The 23,640-nt window shown below is 40.9% G+C and overlaps 1 protein-coding gene across 1 annotated transcript in view; it reads left to right on the plus strand.

The window, feature by feature from the left end:
* Pard3b (par-3 family cell polarity regulator beta) overlaps positions 1-23,640 on the plus strand; it is a 993,910-nt gene that overhangs the window by 671,717 nt on the left and 298,553 nt on the right. The window contains 1 exon segment of the mRNA XM_036173329.1: positions 22,837-23,043. Within this exon segment, the coding sequence (XP_036029222.1) occupies positions 22,837-23,043 (207 nt within the window).

Genomic DNA, 23,640 nt, shown 5'->3' on the forward strand with positions numbered 1-23,640 from the left:
CACCTTTCTGTTAAAAAAAACTACTTTCATCAGTTGAAATAAGTTTCATCAAGAAACAAGTTATAGCAAGTTTTAAGGTTGTGAAGAATGGAGAGGAAGGAATCCTTGTTATTGATTGGTGAGATATAAAGTGATCACGTCACCATGGAAATTACTATGTTAACAGTTTCTTAAAATATTAAAACTAGAACAGTCATGTGATCTGGCTACAGCACTCTGGGGTGTGTTCCCCAAAGCATCAAGTCTAACTTACAAAAGGTCTTGCACACCTGTGTTTACCATGGTACAATTCACAATAGCCAAACTATGGAACAGTTTTGGGGTCCATCAGTGTGTGAATGGATAAGGAAGTGTGCTATGTATATACAATAGCATTTTGTTTGGCTATAAAGAAAAATGAAATGAAATAATTTGCAAGGAAATGGATGGGCCAGAGATCATTATGTAAAGCAAAATAGCACAGATGTGTGAATGTGACTATCCTATGTTTTCCTCAAATTTAAAAGAGGGAAGGATGTGCGTAAAACAAATTCTAATGGGCCTTTTAATAAAAAACAAAACAAAACCGGGAGCCTGATATTGGGGTAAATGCTGAAAGATCAGAGGGACAAAGGAGCAAGCCACAGGCACCTCCTTTTACCTCACCAACTCCTCAGCCAGAAAGAGGGCTTCTGCTGAAAGCCTTCAGTTCCTGTCTCCTCACGCCTTGTGTACCTTTCTCTGCCCAGCCACCACTTCCTTCCTAGTGCTGGCATTAAAGGCCTGTGTGCTTCCCAAATACTGGGATTAAAGGTGTGAGATCTCAAGTGCTGGGATTAAAGGCATGCGAATCCCAAGTATTGGTATTGAAGGTGTGTGCCACCACTGCCTGGCTCTGTTTCTCTCCTAGACTGAGTCAATCTCATGTAGTCCATGGTGGCCTTGAACGCACAGAGATCAAGATGGATCTCTGCCTCCTGAGTACTAGGATTAAAGGTGTGTGCCATCATTGCCCGGCCTCTATGCTTAATCTAGTGGCTAGTTCTGTTCTCTGATCTTCAGATAAATTTTATTAGGATACATAATTTATCACCACAGATGTGGAAGTTATGAAAGATTATTAGGAATAAGGAAAAGATAAACGAGGCTAAAGGATGACAGAGGGTAGTAGAGGGGGCGGACTGTTGGTAAAATAGATACATATATGAAAATGTCACAATGAAACTTGTTACTTTGTCCAATTAATATAAGCTAACATTTTTTTTTAAAGTCACATTAGCTGTAGGTCCCACATTGCTCAAGTCACTTTTTTCTCTCCATACAAAAACCAATGCCTCAAGAATGTGAGCCTTTCCATTGCTATGGCCAGAGACTTTTGCCTAGCATTTTCACAAGCTAGGAATTCTTATTAATTTAGTTCTTGTTAACTCACTAAATAGCAATAAAGGGTCTACAGTGTTTTCTTTCCCACAGCCTGACTTGAATAAAAATGAACTTGGACATTTTCTTTACATATATTACTATCTGATGGCTATTCTATATCATACCTTCGAACATAAGCATGTATCCAACTTTAAAAATTTTTAATTGTAGTGAGTCACACATAACATAAATTCTACCATTGTGCTTTTAAATGTGCAGTTCAGAGGTGTCAAGTACATCTGTACTGTGGAACTTCCAATATTTAACTTAGCAGATATGCTGATAAATCCCTTTCTCCCAGCAGCCGCCCGGTCACCTCCCTCCCCATGGCAGCTGTTCCCATTTGGTGGTCTTTACAGAATGTTCCCTCTGCACCCACCATAGAGAAAGCAGTCCTTACCTTGGGGAAGTTTCTCAGATTTCTAGACAAACTTTCCGTATGGTTGGCTGTCATGGTGTGAATTAAAAGGTTATGTCAGAGGTTAAACTATGCAATTAAATCAAGAAAGCAGATTGTTCTAGGAGCTGACATTAACTTTTGAAAAGAGACAGGATTAGCAGTAGTTAGTCACATACAAACTGAACAAAGCGAACAAAAGGGAAAAAATGATTTCACCAACTACTCCCTTGAAAGAAAATCGTTCCATCCCAGACCTCTAATTTTTCAGCTTAATTCTGTTACTTCACTAGGGCTCATTATCCTTTCCAGATATGAACTCAGCCACTGATGCATTGTGACGGGTTGTTTGTGTTTTTCTGCTTTAAAAAATATTCCCTCCCTCCCTAAATAATTATCTGCAAATTAACCTTTTCTCTTACCAGAATATTGTGGGAATAGACTGCAGAACATAGAAATTCGGAAGCAGGACTCCCAGGCAGGAGATAAATTCTTTGAGGCCACAAGGGGATCATTTATTAAATGGCTGCAGCAGTCCACTAAATGGGCCCCTTTGACCTGAAAGAGTTAATGCTCTATTGAAAGTGTCTGAATTGTCCCCCAGTTTTACTCCCTTGGAAGGCTCTGACCCATTAATGGTGGTAATAATAATAATAGAAAACAATCCTCTTCTGCCTCCATTATTCTGCAACCGTTAATGGTACCCTAATGTTTTCTATTCTTTAAGTGTAACTGAAAACTGACATTCAGCACAGCGAACATTTCCAATGTCGTCTGCTTTTTCATTATCATTTTTACACGCCATGCAGGATGCTGAGTAAGGAATAAGGCATAGGCTTATAATTGGTCTTTTAAATCATCATAAACATTTGTTTTCCCCCCCATGGCTATTTCCACTGCCAATAACTCAGCTATCGGACGATGGAGGAAACTATTTAATGATGCATCACAAGACCCTTCTGAAGTTCTCATCCAGAACAAGGCAGAGGCTAAAATAACATGGCCCATTGTTTGTACAGAAGTTGATTTTAAAATAACAAAAATAGCTGCTTATTTTTATGTGAAAGTGTCATCAGTGAACCAAGTATTCCTGTGAGTATATGTGTGTGTGTGTGTGTGTGTGTGTGTGTGTGTGTGTGTGTGTGTTAACTTCTGTCAATAATTACCAAGAGTAAAACATGGCTTTGCAATGTTTGGAGCAAAAATGGGGCTCCTGTGTTGGAAAGCTACAGATATAAACAGGGGAAATGCCAATGTCCTCTCTAACAGGCTTTTGAGAAGGTCTAAAGCCTGTCCTCTCTGACATGCTGCCCAGAGGGTCTAAAGCGTTTGGAATTCTAAATAAAGATTAGTCAGTGTCTTAGCCGTGGAGCTAAAACAAAGCTTCTATACCAGTTCAGGGTCCTTGTGCAGTATGTGTTCAGTGTTAGGTGAACTGAATCCCACCGGAAATAGTGTATGGCTGCAAAGCCTGTGGCTGGCTGCAAAGCCTGTGAGGGGCTCATTGTCCTCAGGGAGAGACAAGTGTGTCAGCTGTACTGTTTGGACCCAGAGTCATAGACGTTAATCTATATTGCCAGTGGATTTATCACAAGCCAGTTCACCTGGCAGCCTCAGTCTCTTCTTGTTCATTTCCCTTCTTCTCCATCAACTGCATCCCTGCATCTCCACCCTAGATCTCCTTCCTCACTCCTTCCTCTGAATACATCTCAGAGGCCAAGATGGAGTCTTACGGGTCCTGTGCATGGCAGGCTGCTGTTCTCATACTCTCCTGCTCTGTCCCCCAAGTGTCTGTGAAGCTGTCTGCATGTCAGAGTCCTTCTCAGCCTTATCTCCTGGCCCTGTACCCTCCATATCTTGATATAGCTATTCATCTGGATTCTGTAGTTTTGACTCTCATATGCATCACTGGTTTCTCCTAAGCGAGTGTTCTCTTTGACCTGGTATGTCCAGTGCAGCAGATGCCTGCCACAGAAAACCACTTCTTCCCCTCATTAACAGCTGCATACAGCATGTTAAAGGAAGTCCACTTTATAACTCCTTACCTGGTCCTTAAAAATTCCACAAGATTAGCTTTGCTGTTTACTGAGTTGTTTAACGTGTCTGTGCCTTGATTTCATTAACTCTAAAGTGATGATAATAGTAGTGTGAATGTTGTGGGATTATTATATGCAAAAGCACATAGAATAATCCTAACACAAGTAGCCACTACTATACTGACCAAGATCATCTTTTTTTTTTTTCCCCATTATCCTACTACATAGTTAAGAAACTAAAGCCTACAGAAGTTCTTTAAGTTTCCAAGTCTTCCCATCCCAGGTCTGTTTTAAAGATTAGTCCTGCATCAAACCCTTTGCTATTAAGTGCACTGCACCGATTTAGTGCACATTACCCTCCAGTGAGTCTCTAGGAAAGCTCCTAACTGCTGTCCAGAAGTGTTCATGAGACAAGACATACTGGTGCACGAACACTCTGTAGACAGTGAAAGGCAGGTGAACAGCACCTGTGGAGAGCTAGGGGAATGCTGTGAACTCCAGCCTCACCGGGTGACACTGGGGTTACTTTTCCATCCCTACAATCCAGTTTATGTAATCCTCCAGTTCATGTAATCACTGAAGGTTTTGGAAGCCCTTGTCGACAAAGCAAGAACAGACTCTATTTCTCTTTGTATTTTATTTCTCTTTGTATTGATGGTGTCTGCACACACTTCTCATTAATGAGTAAATGGTCCTTTTTCTTCACAGAGGAGTCAGGGAGTAGACTGAACACATTAATTTAATAGCACATTTAATGTTGGGAAATTTGTGTCTCATAAAACCCACCAGTCACAGACCAAAGTCCAGTTTGCCTGTGAATAGTTAGTGCAGATGTTCTATTCTCTAGTGGAATTAGCTCTGTACTCAGGTGTCCAACACCAACAATGTTCTCCCTGTTCCACAAGTACCTGGCACACCTAAATAGATGCGTTGGTGATAACGTGGAATGTAATATGGATGAGAAGTGGAGAAGAAGGCATTAAATCAGGACCCTTTAGGTCAGAATGGAAGGAAATCAGTTTCAAAGTAGCTTTTGCAAAGATGATGACTTGGTGATTAATGCACAGGAGCATCACAGAATCACCACTGTAAACACATGGCTAGATACAGGACCTCAATATCAATATCATCTGGGAATTCTGCTTCCATTCTTTCTGTTTTCTTATTATGGAAACCAGGCATCAGCCGCAGCTTCATATTCCTAATAAGCCCAGTAGAAGAGAAGATGACTCTTTCCTGGTCACAGTACTAGAGCTGTCCCTGACTATGACTAACCAGAACTAAGAGGGCAGAACCCACTGACTAATCATGCGTGAGACACAGATACACTGGATGGCAGATGAGGAGGAGAAGAACCCCAAGGAAAGCCAGGATCCTTGCCCCAGGAAGAACAAGGGTGCTGGATAGGAAACACCAAATGATACCAACAGCAGAGGGACATAAGTGGGGCAGTTGAGGTTAACTGGAGTCATGTTACTCTCCCAGTTTCTCCAGAAGCTTCCCTGAAATGAAGTGAAGCAGCATTTCATAGACCCTGACCCTTCACTGTAATCCAGCAAGGATTTCAGAGCAAGAAAGGCTGATCCCGGACTCCCCAAGAGGGAAGTTATTAATAGAAATGTCACCTTCTTGTAACCTCTCTTCCCGCTGGCAAGGACTCCTCGAGCTGAGTTATAGGGAAATTCCAGCATGTTGTCAGATTTCACAACAACATTAAGTGGAACTTCCTTTTCGTATTTGCCACCTCATTTATTTTGTGTGTCCCCATGTTATTAGTTTTACTGCCCATTAATCATTATATATAACAAAATATGATTAAAATATGCCTAAGAGGCAGAAATAAAGGGTCTGAACAGGACTGTCATAACTAAGCTATGTCAAACAGAAATCTAGGGATGGCAAGCATCTAATGTGTTAACTCAGGGACACACAAACACAAACACCCTTTGCCCCTTAGATGGTCCAGGACACATCTGTTGACTTCCCTTCTGGGTCAGAAATTGCACTGCACAAAATCATTTTGTTCATTGGGAGGGTGGGGGAATAGCACCAAAAATATTCTTGAAGAAATTACACAATTGTGAAGTTCAAACTGTAAAAAGACAGTTAAATTAAGAACCATTCTGGGGCTGGAGAGATGGCTCAGTGGTTACGAGCACTGACTGTTCTTCCAGAGGACCCAGGTTCAATTTCTAGCAAACACATGGCAGCCCACAACTGTCTGTTACCAGGAATCTGACACACTCACAGAGACATCATACAGGCAAAATGGCAATAAAATAAAAAAAAAAAATTTTTAGGAAGTTCCATTCTATGAAATAGCACTCTAATTTATGCTATGTACTCCTCCATATAATCTTTGCTCAAAACATCACTATGATTAGGCCATTCCTTCTAGGAAAACTCAGTGGCTTCTGATGATCTCCTTACCTAGGTGTCCTCTTCATAGTGGACTTGGAACTTACTTAGTTCTCCTACTTAGTTATTGCCTGTGTGTACTTAGCACCCAGGAGGTATGTCTCCACTTTTCCTCAAGTGTTTCCCCCTTTGCAGAGAGCCTACCCACCTCAAAAACTGTGTTTTTGTTTAATTATGTGTTCAATCCAGCCTCAAAGGCAAGCCCAATTGATTCCTGGAGCTTTATTGAGGAATTCAGATCACACAGCACTTTTCCCCTCTGGAGGTCCAGGAACCCAGACAATTTTAGCATTTAGTCCCATGGCAACGTCTGCATTCTTAGCATGTCAGCCACAGGTACATCTATTGTCCAGTGACCCAGAAAGTCCATGACCTTGTCATTTTACTGATTTTGTTGGTTGTGTTATAAGTTGGTCTGAAGGGAAAAGTCATTTATTTGGTGAAAAAGTTAAGTAGACCTTTATGTATTCCCAGGCAGAAGCTTTTGACTTCTTTACAAAAACTGTCTAGGCTCTTAATGGGAATTAAGAAGGTAGAAAATCATTTGAAAGGTGCTAAGGAGGCTTACACAGAAAAATAAAAGGTTTTGAATAAAGACTAAAAATGTAACGGTTCCATCGACCCTGACCCATATTGTGTGGATAAGAAAAGAGAACACCCCTTAGCATAATGTTGGTTTTACAGACACCATCACATGAATGTACATTTTTCTCATTAAAAAAGACACACGGGTGAGAGGTGACATTTGTTGCTTATTTATTGTGTGCCACACATCATGTTCACAGACCGTATTAGGTAACCCTCCAAATCCTACACCAGCTGAGCTGTGTGTCTATAGCTGATCAGGGAACCGAGGTACAAAGGGGAAAGCCCAGGTTAGCACAGAAAGTTCATGGGAAGACCTGAGACATGAATGTAGGTGCTTTGATGCCAGAACTGTGTGGATAATAGCCATTGCTTTCAAGTGTCACTTGTCGGGTGCCAAAGAGGCTATTAATTAGTGAGGGTCTAACATGGCTCTGGTTGTTGCTATGACTTCGGAGAAATCCAGGAAATTCATACAGCTTTGTTTTGTTTGAATTTGGGGGCTTCATTTTGAACAAATGGAACTGAAAAAGCAAGCTGGTATTGCTGTTCTAATATCCAACAAAATAGACTCGAAACCAATTAGTATGGGATTTTTAAAGATCGCTTCATGCTGATTAAGGGAACAATCCATCAAGAGGAAATAACAATTCTAAACATGTATACACCATGCATTGGTGCACCCAATTTAATAATACAACTCCTGGTTGTAAAGAAACAGATTAACCCTGACGCAATAATAATGAGTGACTTCAGTAGCCCACTCTCACCAACAGATAGCATAACTGATCAGAATCCAGAGAAGAAATGAAGATAATAAGACTGTAGACAAATGGGCCTAACAGATGCCTACTGAACATCCAAACACTGCAGCATGTGTACCTTGTCAGAGGTCCATACAGTTTCCCTTAAAACAGATCATATAATAGCACATAAAACAGGTCTTAAGGAATATGGGAAAACTGAAAAGATTTCTTGCACTCTATCTGACCACAGTGGAATAAAATCATAAATTAACAGCAAGAGAAAGTACACAACATATACAAACTCATGGAGTTTGAAAATATCACCATTGAAGGATTAATGGGCCTTTAAAGGAATCAAGGTGGAAATCCCTGGTATTGGACAAAAATGAAAATCTAATATACCAAAACCTTTGGGACGAATGAAAGAATCCTAGTAAAGAAGTTTATAGCTATAAGTTTCTACATTAAAAAAAATCAGAGAGACCTCAAATAAATAAATAATGATGGACCTTATGGTCTTGGAAAAACAATACCATGCTAAATTTAAATTCAATACATGAAAAGAAATAATAAAGATTAAGTAGACATTAAGGAAGTAGAAACAAAACAGTTGAAACAGAGTTTTTTTGGAAAAAAAGAAATATAAACAATAAATCTTTAGCCAAACTAAAAGGAAGAAAAGACACAATTAAATAAAATTAGAGATGAAAATAGAAATATTATAATGAAAACCAATGAAATTCAGAACTAATTCAGATATACTGTAAAACATTGTATTTCAATACAGTCCAACATTCTTCACAGAAATAGAAAGCAATAATTCTAAAACTCAAATGGAAGCACAAAGGACTCTGGATCACCAATGCAAACAGAAAAGAAGAAAAAAAGAAAAATGATGGACATGTCACCACACCTGAGTTCAAGTTATACTGAAGATCCATAGCAACAACAACAACAACAACAAAACCCATAGCATAGTACTCACATAAAACAGTCATCAATAAAGATCAATGAAACAGAGTAGAGGACCTGCATGTAAACCCATGAAGCCACAGACACCTGATTATTGACAAAGATGACAAGACTAAATATTAGTAAAAAAAAAAAAAAAGGTTGCTTTAAAATTTGGACATCCATATGCAGAAGAATAAAATTAATCCCCATCTCTCACCCTGTACAAAATCTATGCCAAATGGGAAAAGACCTTAATGTAAAACCTGAAAATCTGAGATGGAGGAAAATTATTTATTGGGGACACAGACATAGGTAAGGACTTTCTGAAAAGGACTCTGGTAGCTCAGGAAATAATGCCAACAACTGCCAACAACTGAGATTACATTAAATCAAAATACCACTGCACTGTAAAGGAAACATCTAGTGAGAGACAGCCACTAGAATGGAAGAAACTCTTCACTAGCTACCCACCTCACTATGGAGCAATAGATAAAATATACAAGGAAGTCTAACAGCTAAATGGTAAGAAATCATACAACCCAATCAATAAGCGAAAAAAGAGCAGATAGTTCCCAAAAGATGAGGCACAAATGGATGAAAAAGTATGAAATAACACTGAGTCCTCACAGAAGTGTGAATTAAAACTCCTGTGAGATTCCATCTCCCCCTCAGTCAGGATGACAGTCAGTAGAAGCTAGCAAAAGATGCTGGTAAGATTCCAGAGAAGGGAACCCTTCTGCATCACTGGTGGGAAGGTAAATTAGTGGAGACCCAACAGAAATCAGTGCAGGGATTTCTTAGAAGATCAAAGATTCCTATGACCGAGCTAAACCACTGCTGGGTGTTCACTTGAAGGTCTCCAAGTCAATTTAAGTCAGTATAGCACAGAGGTACCTGCACATCAATGTTTATTGCAGTTCTTTTCATAATAGTTACATATGGAACCAACCTAGATGTCTGTTAACAGAAGAACAAAGAAAATGGAGCATATGTACACAAACAAATTTCATTCCAGCATAAAGAACAAAATTCTATCAGTATAGATATGTATATTCATGTAGAGATGGTCATATTAAGTCAGTGGTTCTCAACCTGTGGGTTGCCACTCCTTCGGGGGTCAAATGACCCTCTCTCAGGGGTCTCCTAAGACCATCAAAAGACAAAGATATTTACATTACAATTCATCACAGTAGCAAAAATAGTTATGAAATAGCAATGAAAATAATTTTACAGTTTGGGGTCATTACAACATGCAGAACTGGATTTAAGGGTCACTGCCATAGGAATGTTGAGAACCATTGTATTAAGTGAACAAAATCAAAATCAGAAAGACAATTACCACTCATTTTCTCTCATTTATGAACTCTAGATTTTTACATACATATGATATATGACATGACAGTAAAAGCAAAACTATCCACTGAAGAAAAGAGGACTACCTGGAGGTTTAAGGGGAGAGAAAAAGAAAGGTTCAGAGATTTTGGTCAAAGTTTATTACATACTTATATGAAATTATCCTTACAAAACTCAGTACTATGTATAGTGAGTATATGCCCAAACATTGGGGAACTTCCTTTGCTCTCATATAGCTTCTCCAGAAATTCTGTGCTGTCTGTTTGCATGTATTTGGTTTGCTGTGTACCTGGAACTAAACATGTCTTCTTTATAAAGCATCACAGAAAGTGGGAAGAAGGTTAGCTCCTGGGGAGTCCAGGTCAGTTCTGCCTCAAGTAGCATTAAAGAAGCTTGTTGAGTCTAGGGGTTCCCATGTCTTTGTCTGCACTCTCAGAGGACTTGATGAGAAATTGGAAGGGAGCCAAGTGGTGGTTCTGACATTTATGAACCATAATATAAGTGCTGCCCAAACACCATTGGAAATCCCCTACATTTATCATAGTCTAGATTTCAGTTCTTGCTGGTTTAAGCAGACAAAAATATCTTCAATTGAAACCCAGATAAAAGATGCCTTGTGTTTAAGATTGGTGGCATCCTACCTATCACAAGTGGGTTATGTCAGGAACATAAACAAGCATGTTTAGTTTTTTCATAACTTCACAATTTATTGATTGACAATAAAGTCACAAGATACAGCAATTTTGGGGTGGCTTTTTGCTCATCTTCCTATTTTCCTTGGTAACTTTGCCCAAGGAAAACCCAGGTTCTTTTATTCCAACCTTAATTACTAATATTAACTATCAGATTACATGTTGAGAGAGAGAGAGAGAGAATGAATTACTGAGTGACTCCAAAGGGTTAAGAGTCAAAGAGTTTAAAAGAGGCTAGAAGAGCCATAGTTGAGAAGCCAGTAGGGATGTATGCATATCTGTATTGATGAGACAATCAACTCCAAGTGAGCAGCTGTAGCTGGAAGTCCTCCTGTGTCCCACCCAGTTTGCAGCTGCTCAGATCCAAGTAAACACACAGAGGCTTATATTAATTAAAACTGCTGGGCCATTAGCTCAGGCTTACCACTGACTAGCTCTTACACTCAAACTCAGCCCATTTCTGCTAATCTATATGTCGCCACGTGTTCTGTGGCTTTACCTGTGTGCCATTACATGCTGCTCCCTGGACAGTGGGCTGTTGTCTCCTGACTCAGCCTTCCTCTTCCCAGAATTCTCCTTGTCTGTTTATCCCACCTACACTTCCTGCCTGGCTACTGGCCAATCAGTGTTTTATTAAACCAGTGCATAGAAGCATTATTCCACAGCAAGCAGCTATTGTGAGTCTGGCCCCAGGATCACCTCCTTTGAGAGAGATGAGTTCAGCTACAGAGGTGACTGAGTAGAACCAGAAAGTAGAACTTTCTACCAGGAAAGACTGGGCAGAAAGGTACAGCAGGTCCAGACAGGCACCTCCATCATGTGAGGGCATGGTAAGAAGACACTCACTCATCTATTAACTAGAAAGTAAGCCTTCACCTGGTAGCAAATGGACCAGCTCCCTGACCTTGAACTCACAGGCTCAAGAACTTTGAGAAATTGCTATTATTCATAAGCCACCAAGGTGTTTTTTATTATTATAGAAACACATGCTGACTATAAAACATGTAAAATGTGTGACTCTTGGAACACAAGACATATACTTAGCATGTAGATACTCACAGTGTGAAAGAAAGCAGTTCACACTTCCAGACCCCCACTGCTCCCTGGAGGACACACTCTCACTGAGAGAAGTTCACACTTCCAGACCCCCACTGCTCCCTGGAGGACACACTCTCACTGATAGCAGTTCACACTTCCAGACCCCCACTGCTCCCTGAAGGACACACTCTCACTAAGAGAAGTTCACACTTCCAGACCCCCACTGCTCCCTGAAGGACACACTCTCATTGAGAGCAGTTCACACTTCCAGGCCCCCATTGCTCCCTGGAGGACACATTCTCACTGAGAGCAGTTCACACTTCCAGACCCCCACTGCTCCCTGAAGGACACACTCTCACTAAGAGAAGTTCACACTTCCAGACCCCCACTGCTCCCTGGAGGACACACTCTCATTGAGAGAAGTTCACACTTCCAGACCCCCATTGCTCCCTGGAGGACACACTCTCACTGAGAGCAGTTCACACTTCCAGACCCCCACTGCTCCCTGAAGGACACACTCTCACTAAGAGAAATTCACACTTCCAGACCCCCACTGCTCCCTGGAGGACACACTCTCATTGAGAGCAGTTCACACTTCCAGACCCCCACTGCTCCCTGGAGGACACATTCTCACTGAGAGCAGTTCACACTTCCAGACCCCCACTGCTCCCTGAAGGACACACTCTCACTAAGAGAAGTTCACACTTCCAGACCCTCACTGCTCCCTGGAGGACACACTCTCATTGAGAGAAGTTCACACTTCCAGACCCCCATTGCTCCCTGGAGGACACACTCTCACTGAGAGCAGTTCACACTTCCAGACCCCCACTGCTCCCTGAAGGACACACTCTCACTGAGAGCAGTTCACACTTGGAGACCCCCACTTCTCCCTGAAGGACACACTCTCATCCTTCCTCCATCCTTCTTTCTGCTTCTCATCATGAACAGGCAGTTGGATTTGAGTGGAATCAACTGGGCATGATGTGGTCTTTGTTTAAGAACTTGGCAAACTGCAGTGCAGCAGGCAATGTTGGTTACTATTGCGCTTGTTTTACATTCATCTTTGGAGCACACACATTCCTGAGCCACAGAATACTGAGTAAATATTACTGGCTGACTTCATTTTGGCTTCACATTTTAACATTAAATTGAAATATCACTGAAAATATGCCTATAGAGAACTCTTGATTCATGCTAGCACAAAACTAAAAATTCACTTTCTACCTCTTCTGTAAAGAACAGTAAGCAAGAGTCTGAAGAGTTTACTTTTCAATTTTATTCAATTAAGCATAAAAGGCAGAGAAATATTCTAAGTATAAGAATAATGTTTAACCTTAAATGGGACATCTGTAATACATTCCCCCCTCCCAAGGCTCAAGTATCATTGTAGAAGAGGGAATGAAAAGATCGTAAGAGTCAGAGGAGGTAGAAAACTCCAAAGGATCAGTATCTTCCAGACACAACAGAGTGGTTGCATGTATGAATTTGTTGTGGTTATGACGCATGTGCAAGACCTGTTCAAGTTCAAGCTGACTAAATTCCAGTATGTAGAGGGGAGTTGGGAATGATGTCTCACCCCTAGCTGTGGAGCTATTGGCAATCAATAACTACTAGGAGAGGGAGGGTACATTTTCTTTAAGAGTGTAGCCCCTGGTATGTCAACCATGCTCCAGTAGTAGGCCATATATCCGAGAACATACAGGCAGCACCATTGGACTGGTGTACACACAGTTGGGCAGATGCGGGGGGGGGGGGTCTAGGAGAAGCTGGAGTAGGAGTGAACATGACCCAAAAACACTTTATGAAATTCTGAAAGAACTAAATAAAAAATTAAGCACACAAATTAAAAAAAAGATACTTGTATGTATTAAAATACTTTGAGAATACCTTCTACAAATCAATTACATATGGACTTCTAGTTATACTAAGGTTTTAGAATAACTGTATTAGAATTCTCTAGATTATACTTTTGGGGTGCTGTGGTACACAACCCACATAAGAACATGACCATAATCAAAGGCAGAAGAAAGCCATGCAGCTGAAGCAGTCACACACAGAGTTAAAGGAGAAAGGAAAAAGTCACCAGAGCCACCTGTGTTCAGAGCGGAAAGCCCCCCACTAAGACATACATGGGGGAGCTGGAGGACGAAGCTGTTCTCCCAGTGGTGATAAAAATACGGCTAAGATGCACTCTAAGTAGAAAAGGTAGGAACCGTTACTGTTACAAAGAAAGAAGGTAAGTGAAGGAATGACTAGTGTTAAAAGAGGCAAAGTGCAGAGATGAGTGAGTAATTACAGGTGGAGTGGGAGGTATTAAATCGTAGAAAGTGACAGAAAAAAGCTGGCGGGGGGGCGGGGGGAGTTGTGTTAACAAAGAACAGATGCTGTTTGAGGGCTTGGAGGAAATGAAGCACTGGAGGGTGCTTCTCCAGAGAGACGGTCTCCAGCACTGAACAAGAAGGACCTCTGAGTGTCTTAACCTCGCCCCACCCGGGCCCCTGCCCTGTACCTGAGCGTTCCTCTGTTCTTACATTAATCGTTCACTAAAGCTTCTCTCAGCTGAGCATGCACCATCAGGAGGCTCGGGAAAGTGAGGTGTCATTCACAGTTCCAGTTTCATGTAGAGGAAACAGATTGTTTGACCCTGAAATGAGCTCCTTTATTACCTCTACTTTAATAATAAAGAAATATTTTCCTTAAAACAGCAACATTACCCTTCTCAGAGATCAATACTGGTTCTTTGATTTTGTAATAGATTATTTCACAGGCCAATGTGTGTAGGTTTAAAGTTCAGGAAACCTTACAGGAAGAAAATGAAAACATTAAAACAAACCAGTATATTGAAGAAGTTGTATTCTTCAGATGCTTTATCAGGTCCAATTTTAGACAGGAGAGAGAGAGAGACTGAGACTTAATAAGTTGCTCCTTTGGATTGAATCATAGATTATATTTCTTATCTGTAATATAGAAATTAAAAATTGTGACATTTTTGTGAATGTGTAATGAATAAGCCATTCATTACATTTGTTGAATATAATTTGAGTCCAAAAAAAAAACCAAACAAACAAATAGAACACCTCACATGGCCTTGAGTCTTGACTGTTGATATAAAAGAATGAATTTGGGATTTGGGGAAAGATATTTCAAGTATTGCTGTAGATATCACTCTATATAAACAAAATGCTGATTGGCCAGTAGCCAGGCAGGAAGTATAGGTGGGACAAGCAGAGAAGAGACTCTGGAAAGTGAAAGGCTGAGTCAGGAGATGCTGCCAGCCGCTGCCATGACAAGCAACATATAAAGATACTGGTAAGCCACAAGCCACTTGGCAAGGTATAGATTTATGGAAATGGGTTAATTTAAGATATAAGAACTAGATACCAAGAAGCCTGCCACAGCCATACAGTTGGTAAGCAATATAAGTCTCTGTGTGTTTACTTGGCTGAGGGACTGGTGGGTGAGAGAGATTTGTCCAGCTACAAAGTATATAGCAATCCTTTGTAAATATTAGAAGATACTTGAAGGGCCATGCCCATCCTCATTCTCAAAGGAATATTTGTTCACAAATTGTCCCATATTTCCTCTGAATATTTTCACTATAAAACAGGCAGTGTTTGGAGACAGGGTAGAAGAGATTATGCAAATGTGTGAATCATAATGAGGAGTTCATTATTGAACATTTGGATATGAGTTTCAGGAAATGATAGAAGACTCTGGGATTTATGAGACTAAGAAAAACAACCCCTGCTCCTGCAGAAGTTGGAAATTGCTAGTAAGAGTACTGAGACCCCAGTGATAGCAGATAATGTAACGCTAGATTGCATCATGCCCCAAGGAAATGAATAGGGAGCAGGGCTTTGTGATAAGCTTGGGTTGATGATCAATATTTGGAATACCGAGATAGGAAAGAAGGTAATTAGGCCCATTATGGACACAGTTAGCACAGATAACATAATTTGGGAAATTATACATTTGGAGATTATGGAAAATTTTTTTCAACTAATGGGTCTTCAATGATATCTATTAAAGCACATAAGATGTTTTGCCTCTAGGGAATCCACTAGAAAAAAAATCAAATACACAAAAATTTCAGTAAATGTAGTCTAAAATGGAAGATAAAGTGGAATATATTGGAGAATAAAGTGCTGTTGTGATTTCCTACTTGGAATTTATAATAATTTTTCATTTGAAGAGTTTTAAGGCTATTAATTTCACATCACAACTCCCCATGAAACCAGGGAAGTGTTTCTCGATGTTTGCCCAAGTTCATTGCTCATAATAATGCAAGGCCAAATTGGTAATGAAAGCAAGCCATCTTGACAAATTTTTGGCTTTCTCCAGTTTCATGTTGAGCCTCCTGGAAAACATCGTCATTTTGATCCTATTGAATGTAGTACAAGGCATGAGCCCTTTGTTTTCAGTGGGACTCTGACTTTCTTTTCACAACATACCCTGGGGTCACTGATGTATTGACATCTTCAAATTGTAGACCCTCTCAGCCTTCTTTCCCATCCTGTCTCCATTCCATTGTGTCATCCCTGATACCTAGAAAGACTATCTATCAGAGACTCCCAGTGACCGCTAGGCCGGGACTCAGGCGATTCACTAGCCTTCCTGTCTTCCACTATGATCTCTCGGTTCTCACCCTTAGCCCTGTGGCAGCATGCTCACAGGCACCCTTCCTCTCACCTCAACCCCATTCACTAGGGACTGTAGCTCTTGGGACAGACCCAGAGTCCCCTACCCTTTCATCTCTGTCTCTTCAGGTTATTTGTCTTATTGATGCTTACTTGCAGAAATCCATTCTCCTACCACAGCTCCAACTCCCAGAGGACCCTGTCTCTTGGTGTGGACAGGATCCACCTTTTTCCCACATCCCTTCTCAGCTTTTTCTCATAGCCCATCTCTAGTCATCTCTGCCACACACAGAGAAACTCTCCACTAGGGAACTCGTAATTACCACACTTTCCTAAGATCCAGAGGGGCAGAACACCATCCCAACAAAGACAAGATGAGATCAAATTAGTACATTGCTTATTGTATATATATATATACATATATATATATATATATGTATATATATATATGTGTGTGTGTGTGTGTATGTATGTATGTGTGTGTGCATGCATGTGCATGCATAGATTATGTATTTCATACATATAAATGTATAAACATTAATATAATGTTAATTATAACATTCACACCAAGGGGGGAAAACAACTTACATTTATCTAAAAGTGAATACTTTCTCAAATAATTTCTTATTTTTAATAAAAATGCATTAGAAGCAGTTTCATCAATAATGGAAGACCCAATTACTGGTCTTCTGGATTAGGCATTCTTTTATTGTGTGATTTTAATGCTTGAGTGGGAAGCTTAAACATTGCCAATGAAATCTGAGACTAATTAAATGATTATAGCCTAAGGGGCAGGGCACCAAAGTCTCTGCTATTAATCTTACTAACAACATCCACTCTATGAGATGTATGGATGAACATACAGACCTATTTCAAAAGAAAAAGAGTAAGGGGTTGTTTATTAAAAGATGAGTTTTGACCTAGGCACATGATTCATTTGGTAAGCATACCAGTTGAGTATAGGTGTGAACACTTGCACACTCACGTGCATACACCACATACATACAGTGCACCACACACATAAAATGTCCTCTTATTTGTGATTTTTAAAATTAAAGATAGAAATCCCTTATGAAGTCTTTCTCTTCATCTTGTGGAAGACATGGTCACATTTAAGAATTCATTGGTGGTGTGAACTTACTCAGTTGCACTAATGCAAGATGAATTTGAGATGTAGAGAGATAGCATGGGGATAACAATGGAATAATTACCATAAATACTCAATGAGGACCCACTATGTGCCAAAGACTGTCCTGAACTTGCCTTATCCCCATTTGACAGATAAGGAAACTGAGGCACAAACAGGTGAATAATTCAGAGTCACAGGCAGAGTACAGACACTTGGGTCTCCTACAGCCTTCCTTTTAATGTGCACTGCAGACCATTTCACTCTGAACAGTTCAGTTTTCTGTTGTCCAAGTCACCAGCCTTTCAGAAGCCAGCAACCATTCTCAACCACCAGGCAGGTGCAGAAATCAGAAACTGAGACTGGATCCCTGCAGCCCTCTAGCAAGGGTGCTTGGGCTCATACTGTGTGGACTGACACAGGGCTCACTACCTAGAAAGCTAAAGTAAGAATTTCTTCATGTTCACAGAGTCTGTGTGGAGATGTTGCCTCTTGACCTAGCCAGTAAAAACGTCACTCTCACAGCACTGAATGTAGGGCATCCAACATGTCTTGACTCCCCCTCACCTACATGTTCTTCTAGGTCTACCCCAAGCTGGGGCTGAGAATACACCTTCAGCAAGGCCAAGGAAGGTTAGGTGGCATTCAGGGACCTAGAGTTCCTATAGAGGAAAGTTTGCCACTTGTATTAAGTTATTTGGCCTCTAAATTAGTCCTTTCCCCTCCGACACACACACACACACACACACACACACACACACACACACACACACACACTTTAATAATAAAGAAAGGCCAGTGTTGTACCCTGCTTCCTTCACCTGGGCTGTAGTTGAGACCTGCTGCTGTTTTCCTACAAGCACGTGGTCCGAGTAGCCAAAACTAAACTGTACAGGAAGTCCTTCACGGAGCTCTGTGTCACTTCTTTATGAGGAAAGTGACCACACAACTCCTTCAAACATTTCTCCATTTTTATTTTAGTACATATGTTATCGGTTAATTTTGTTATTTCAGTATTTTGTACATGTGTATAATGTATTCTGATTGCTCTCCCACATTCTACAGTCCCCTATCCCTATCTACTTCCCTACCCTTTTTTGTTTTGTTTTGTTTTGTTTTGTTTTTTGAGACAAGGTTTCTCTGTGTAGTTTTGGAGCCTGTCCTGGATCTCGCTCTGTAGCCCAGGCTGGCCTCGAACTCACAGAGATCTGCCTGGCTCTGCCTCCCACGTGCCAGGATCACACGGCTACTTCCCTATCCTTACCAATGTCCTTCCCCACTGCCTGACTCTTGGTTGTTTTGTGACATGTTTAGTTTAACCAAGGCCCTCTGTGACCACTGTGCCAGAACTACCCACTGGAGCCTGGTGAGGTATCAGTGGGCACAAAACTGAAGTGCAGTGATTCCCTGTTTCCTGAGTCTATCAGTAACAAATAGCTCAACAGTAAGAGGGAGAGCCCTGGTCCATCCTTGTACACACCCAGTGCAAATATCCATAGCTTCTGTGAGGTCGTGAGTACAGGGGCTGTGTCTTGCTCAGACAATGACAGTTCCCAGCCTTTCTCATAACTTCCAGCTGTTACATTATGCCCACTTCGCCGTTCCCTGGGCCTCAGATGGTATAACGTAACTGTCTTGTGTGGGCATAAACACCCATCCATCTTGATGGCTATATCTGGTTTTCGTTTGAGGTTATCTTGATTCTGTATTTTTTTCTGGAAGAATGTGAGTGAATGTGTTCAGAATATTTTATTTCTAACATCCCAAGGATTATTTTTATTAGGTAAACTCCTTCTTTTAATATTCTTCATAAATCTATCACTTCCTTCATGATGTCCATGTGTGTCAAGTTCATGTTTGTGAGGGAACAGAAAGTTCATTAAAACTTAAAGACCATGGCTACCTGATAGAGAAGTCTGAAAAATGAAGATTTGCAATAAAGGTTGGCATTTGCAACTAGCCCACGATGGCCAGGAAATCATGAAACACTCAACTACAAATTACTTCTGTGAATACTCAAAACGGGAGAGCAAGTGTTCAAATCTGGACAAGGTCCATTCTGTGACGAATAACACCTGGTATCCATAGATCACTTGCCCAGACAATTGCTTATAATCACCCACGGCCTCCATCACTCCAGCCACAGAGGAAAATGTGAAGAGTCATCATATTTGGGGATGACTTCAATGGGTTTCAATAGCTGAGGTTTTGATTTTGATAAATTGCTCATTTTATATTATTCCTTCAAGGAGACTTCTACTTTTAGAGGGAGCCTGGGAAAAAATATCATCTCTGTGTGTAAATGGTGAGGTTTGAAATAGAATGAGAATTGTCTCATCCTGAAAGCTGTAAAATTTCCTGTACATTGTCAGTCTAAACATAAATTGATGAGGGTAGGGGTAGGGAAGAGGGATTTCACCTGACAATCCATCCTTCTCCACAACATCTCTTCCTGAGAGGGTGCTTTCCCCCAAGAGTTTTGTTGGCCATAGTTCTGATACCAGCTGACACCTCTCGGGGCTGCTAACTCTGACCTTGTATGAAAGAATACATAGGGGCCTAGGAAAGATTTATACTGAAGTCCCTAACTCCAGGAGATCCACCCTGGACCGTTCATAGCACCTGTACATCCTTACAAGGGCCTTTCTAGATTGAGGGCTCTTCTAGCTAACATCAGCATTGCTTCCATGTCTTCTGTTTACTCCAAGGAATGAGTAGAACTCTTTTTTCCCCCCAAAGAAGACATTCCTGGTCTCTCAAATTTAAGGTCCAGAACTGAACCTTACCTTTCGACTCCAATCCTACTATGTGCCTTAGGGTATGACGGTGTCCAGCATCATTTGCAGTTTCTCACTTGGGACACTTGCAGGCGTGTACACACGCACATACACACATACTCATTGTCAACTCTATCAGTTTTATGAATCCTTGACTCCTTTACTTCAGCTCTCTTAGAATCAGCGATGGCGTATTTGTTCCTCCACAGAAATTCTTGCTGAGATGGAGGTAGGCTCTTTTTAGATAACATGCCTCATATCTGGGATGATTTATTCACTTTCAAGTTCCCTGGAATTTATTGCTGAAGGTTGATGTGGATGCTTACAGTTAGGGCTCTAATATAATCTCCCGAGTGGCAATTAATAAATAAAAGATGTTTGCTGTTGTTGACAGAGGATCTAGGCTTTCTCAGCTAGCTCTTTCCTTTATATTTTGACCAATTTTTATGCCAGACATCCCTAGGGGGTTGATGCTAAAAAATATTTTCTCTAATTCTAAAGCTTTTACTCTTGTTTCAATATTCCCAAACCTCTGTGTTGTCTTTTGTTTTCCTTGTCAGAAATGTTCGTCCTTGGCTCTTTTTTTTTCTACTCTCCTCCCTTGCTGTGAATTGGGGGAAAGTGCCTTTTTCTGGATTTAACAGTAGCATAGCCTTAGGACTTACGCTTGCAAATAGCACCTGCAATTTGTCCCTGAATTTTCTTGTATTTTTCTCAGTCTCTTCTCAGTTTCCTTTATTGAATATGCACTGTCATCTATAAAATGCAGTGTTTATTGTCATCGTGTGTATTGTTCACAGTATGAGTTTGCTTCCTGTAAGTTAATGATGAAACCATAAGGTAATATCCAATTGTTGCAGTGTGCTGGCTCAACTGGGTGGGCTCCAGGGCTCATCTAGACTAATATTCCTATTTTAGAGATGAGGAAAATGTGGGTCAGCTTAAGGACCTTGACCATAATCAAGTAGAGGGCAGATACAGAACACATCTTGAGCTTGTAAAGTCTGTGATACAGAGCTCCAATTGGACTGCTTCTGCTCAGTGCCCAGTGGGGAGGCGGAATGTATAACTTTAACATGTTACTTCTGTTTTCTTATCTCTAAATGCTAGCAGGCTGGGGATTTATTTTGGTAAGAGATCGTTTGCCTAGCATGCCTAAGAACTTTGGTTTGATTTCCTGACCCCACAGCCATGCCAATATTAGTACCGATGCCACAACTGTAAGGCTTACCGTAAGTTAATATCAGTCAAAGACAGGATAGGTGCTTGGCACACTCTGAGAAGTCTGTATATTGTTAGCTATTATTCCAGTTCTTTACATATTCTGGCAAAGGTGGAAGTGTGTGCTGCTAATCAACTTTATGTGCCTGTACTTGTTTTATAGCCCTTGTTCTGTGCAGTGAGGAGCTAGGGGTCACATCCATGGTGGCAGTGGGAGCAGAAATTAAAATAGTGATAACAATAAGAAGAGGTGGTGCCATTTGCTGAGCCTTAGGGTGTGGTGTGCTTTGAAGTTGATACTCACATGCATAATGCTCCGTATGTGCTCATGCCACATATATGGACAAGCTGCAGAGTCAGTTATTTCCAGAAACATGGTGCACACTCTTGATGACAATAGTCTTCCTGGTAACTGGAGAGAAACAGGGAGGTCTTGGTGGAGCACCTTGAATGCTAAAACAAAAGCTTTAATGGAATTATTTCTACCTTTGAAGTAACCAATTTGCTACTAATATTTCTATCACTTAGTCTTGTTACTGATGATAAGGAGACTGTCTGGAGCAAGAATGGAGGTCGAGGAGTGGAGGAGAGTGGGACTGGCCCAGGGCAAGACAAACTACAACAAGAAGATGGTGTGTGGAAAAGACAGGCCCTTCAAAGCTCTCTTACGTCTTACTTCTCTGCTTGGCCGTTATTTATTATATAAAAAGGTGGCTGCTTTCCTGGCCTCCAGATTGAAATATACTTGGAGCAGCAGCACCAAGAAAAATCTCTTTCCTCACTTGCTGCGATTTATTTGAAGACTAAGTAAATTTCATTCACCATGCATGAATCATCTTTAGGATAATGTAAAGAATTTAATTATGAAAATTCTTATCACTAATGGTCCTTGATTTCCAAGCCAATCAAATAAACAACTCTGGCAGTAATAACAGGTACAGTGGAGGAGATGGCAGGGCTGAGTATAAAGGGAAGATGAGTTTGTGTGCCTCTGGCTGGGAGTGGTGGCAAATGCCTTTAACCTCACCACTCCAGAAGCAGTCTGTGAGTTCTAGGCTAGTTTGTGTGCCTCTATGTCCATATGTGTGTACGTGGGTGTATGTACTGTCAAACATGTAATCTGTAGATAGTGACTTTTCAAATTCACATGTATGTATACCTATGTGTGCATATATACACATGCATATAAGTTTCCATGTGTAACAGATTTAAATACTGTATCTAAAAGCTTACCACAGCTGTAGAAAAAGAAACTGAGGTTCAGAGATGTCAATCCACTTTCCCAAGATGACCAAAATTAATAGCAAAGCTGGAGTTTGGCCAACAACATTTATTGACTCAACACCCTTTTTTCAAAGCTTCTTGAAAAGAAATATTCTCCGAGTAATGTGTGTTTGCACCATAGCACACTGCTCCAGTATGGACAGGGCTGATCTTTCACCCTTTCTCTTCCAGACTCTCCAAGCAAAGATGTTGGCCCGACTTTGGGTTTGAAAAAGTCCAGTTCCTTGGAGAGCCTGCAGACTGCTGTGGCAGAAGTCAGGAAGAATGACCTGCCCTTCCACAGGCCCAGACCACACATGGTGCGAGGCCGGGGCTGCAACGAAAGCTTCAGAGCAGCCATTGACAAATCCTACGACGGGCCGGAAGAAGTAGAAGCTGGTAGGGCCATATGCCTCCTTAAGTGGGTTCTTCATCTCATTATTATCTGCAAGTCATAAGCGAGACTTGCACTTAACTGCTGAAAAAAAAATGATTTAAGGATCACAATTATATTTTTGATATTAAAAGTAATTCATTTTCCTGATAGGTTTTGCCCTTTGGCTTAACGAACATGGGATTGGAGAATGCGATGTGCAATTTATTTCAACAGTGCAAACTGAAAAAAAAAATATATGTTCTCTTTCACTTCCGTAGAAGGACCAACTGTCATTTTCCCTTAGGGCAGGAGCACTAAGCATGCATTTCTTGGCATTCTTATTTGAATCATTAAAAGCAACATCAACCAGAGGACTGGCTGCATTAATTGCATAGACGTGGTGGGCTATATTTATACTCAACAAAACCTCTCTTGGAAAGAAACTCACCCTGTGTGTTTCCCAGCGTGTAGGCTTTCGGAGATGATGGAGGTTAACCAGCCAGCTTCCAGAGAGATTAGTGTTTTAGGGCATTTCAAGCCTTTTGTGCTACCAGCTAGCAACAAGGGGCCCCACTCCCAACCTCAAAGGTTGATTGAAGTACCCAGGACTGGGAAGTCCT

The sequence above is a fragment of the Onychomys torridus genome, chromosome 23 (genome assembly GCF_903995425.1).
Source record: "Onychomys torridus chromosome 23, mOncTor1.1, whole genome shotgun sequence".
Lineage (NCBI taxonomy): Eukaryota > Metazoa > Chordata > Mammalia > Rodentia > Cricetidae > Onychomys > Onychomys torridus.